The sequence below is a fragment of the Betta splendens genome, chromosome 15 (assembly GCF_900634795.4).
Source record: "Betta splendens chromosome 15, fBetSpl5.4, whole genome shotgun sequence".
Taxonomy (NCBI): Eukaryota; Metazoa; Chordata; class Actinopteri; order Anabantiformes; family Osphronemidae; genus Betta; species Betta splendens.
Genome location: NC_040895.2, coordinates 47526 through 50025, shown reverse-complemented (window position 1 = coordinate 50025; position 2500 = coordinate 47526). Strand labels below are relative to the sequence as shown.

The 2500-nt window shown below is 46.8% G+C and overlaps 1 protein-coding gene across 1 annotated transcript; it reads right to left on the bottom strand.

Annotated features, from left to right (window-relative positions):
• Nucleotides 1-111: 111 nt before the first annotated feature.
• LOC129603060 (cellular tumor antigen p53-like) lies at nt 112-1475 on the bottom strand. Its single transcript, XM_055502648.1, is given in 5 exon segments — nt 112-159; nt 242-366; nt 610-719; nt 865-977; nt 1080-1475. Coding segments are annotated over 5 exon segments (447 nt in total). The 5' UTR covers nt 1153-1475; the 3' UTR covers nt 112-133.
• Nucleotides 1476-2500: the final 1025 nt, after the last annotated feature.

Genomic DNA, 2500 nt, shown 5'->3' with positions numbered 1-2500 from the left:
AAAAAAAAGGATTTAAATTGAGAGCTGCAATTCTGTGACAACACTAGTTTTTTAAATACTTTGTGTGTGTACTAACTGGCAACATAAGTACTTCCTCCACGTCTGTGCTTGAGCCAGACTTCCTTTTGCACATTTAAGGATCTGTTGCTGGGGCACTTTCTAGAAAAGCAAAACGTGATCCGTAAGATAGAAGACAGCCAAGGTGCAAAGACAAACCCAGCATTAATAAACAAACACATACTTCTTTTCTTCACTTGTTTGGCCCCTGTCTGAAGTTTGGCACTATTTGCCTCCTCTGTTTTACGATCCCTGCCGGGACACGCGCAGACACGCACCTCGAAGCATCTTCGGCCCAAAAGTTGTCCGCTAAAAGACAGTAGAAAAACATTTACTAAGGCTGCAAAAGCTATCTTTGAGGTGGGATAACAGTGATGCACAACTTCAACTTCAAGTTGAAGTTTAGAAACAAAATAAACATAAAACAGGCAAATACATAAAGCAGGAGATCAAGTTACACCACGTCGACCCTCGGTTTCCATGTAACACTACTCTTTATCCAGCAAATACATTTCAGCTCACACCAATCCTGGTAGATGAAACCATACGTACTCTGAAGTCTCAAGGGTCAGGATGGTGAGGATGGGTCTGCGGTTCATGCCTCCCATGCAGGAGCTGTTGCACATGAAGTTGAAAAGGATTGTGGTGATCTCTGAGCCCGGCTGAAACACATGCAGGATAGTAGTCGTTTAGTGCACAGGTAATTTCAGGGATGACAAACTGTGAAAGCAGAACGAGAGGCACAACAGAATGATAACATTTAATTGCTACGTTAGGGGAAAGGTCAGAAGTGAGAGGCAGTGATACCTGGGGCGGCTCTTAGGGAACAGTCACACTGTGCCTTTTTGTGTTGTAATCCTCAAGATACTCAGGCCTTTGGCTGCCCTCCACTCTGATCAAATGACTGCGATGGTCTGCAGCTGAAAAGGAAAAACAAAGCCAAAGCATCTCTCTCTCTCTCGTTTTCTTTTAACAAACATTTTAAAACAGAAGGTATTATTTCACTGAAACGCTTTTCTTACCGTCTCCATTCTGGTGATGTGGACACCTGCGGACCACATCTGCCAGATGTTCCGTCTTCTTGTAGACAGCCATTACTCTGAGAACCGCACTGTGTGGAGGTTTACAACCAGGCTCAACTCCCCCGCAGACCGGTGGACAAGTCGCAGGGGGCGGGAGCTCCTCGACAGACCACCCTAACCTCAACTAAACCTGCCAACAGCAGCGCGCTGATCAGTGACTCGCTGTGGAAACATCGATGCCACTGGCTCTTCACACGCAGCGACTCGCTCTGGGCACGAAAATTTAGCAAATGGCCACAATGAACAAGGCTGCACACGAACGCCACAATGAGAGCTACGAAAGAATGGGTTTCTAACGCGGCGCCAAGACCCCGGCAGGACGCTTGACGGGGAGGTTCCGTGGGCTGGGGTCGCACCGGACCCCGGGAGGACGCCTGACGGGGAGGTACAGGGGGCTGGGGTCGCGCCGGACCCCGGGAGGACGCGGGACGGGGAGGTTCCGTGGGCTGGGGTCGCGCCGGACCCCAGCCCACGGGTTAATGTGTGTGACAGCCCATGAGCCTTCACAAAATGGCTTATGTATAACGCATTTCCTTTGGGGTGGATTTCTGTGCTTTCATGTCCTTCTAAGACGTTGTACTTTGTGAGCTTAATGATTTTCAGCACCGTCAGTCATCAGGGATCACGTGTGAAAGGGGCTCCCGAGATTAAGTGCTTTCCAATGGTACCAAGCTTGTCTGTGTATGTTGTTCCTAGCAGGAGAGAGCTGTCAATACGTTTGTAAAACTCGGACCTCAGGCGAACATAATTTGCATAACATATTGAGAGGTATCTCCGTCAATTTTAAAGATAATAAGACATGCCATATATCAAATTAAAGGTTAGATTAAGTGCTTTCCAATGGTACCAAGCTTGTCTGTGTGTGTTGTTCCTAGCAGGAGAGAGCCGTCATTTAGTTTGCATATCTCTGAGCTGTAGTTACAGGCTCCAGTTGGGTGGAACCTGAAATGACACTAATTCAATTTATATCTTATTCCTGGTGAGACAAGCTAAATGGGTGCAAAACCACTTTAGGTCTTTACTTTTATTCACTTATATTATAACACTCTGATTGTAGCACAAGCCAAATACAGATCAATAAAGCTCAGTGAGTGATGCTTTAATCCCTTCCAGTCAGCTGCTGACCAGAAAGTCAGTCACTTAGTCTGCCTCATGCCTGTGTCACTGCTATTGACATGCATATGAGGCAGCAAGCAGCCACTAGGGAAAAGGTCACAGTCAACCTAATACCTGACAGTAGCTTGCTGAGGTGTTACTAACAGTTCTGAAAATACAATTCTGACTCTGAACCAGCTTACAGATGCTCTTTACCTGCCCAGCCACGCTCTCAGAAGCAAAAGAAAGTGGTTGTATCACTTTAT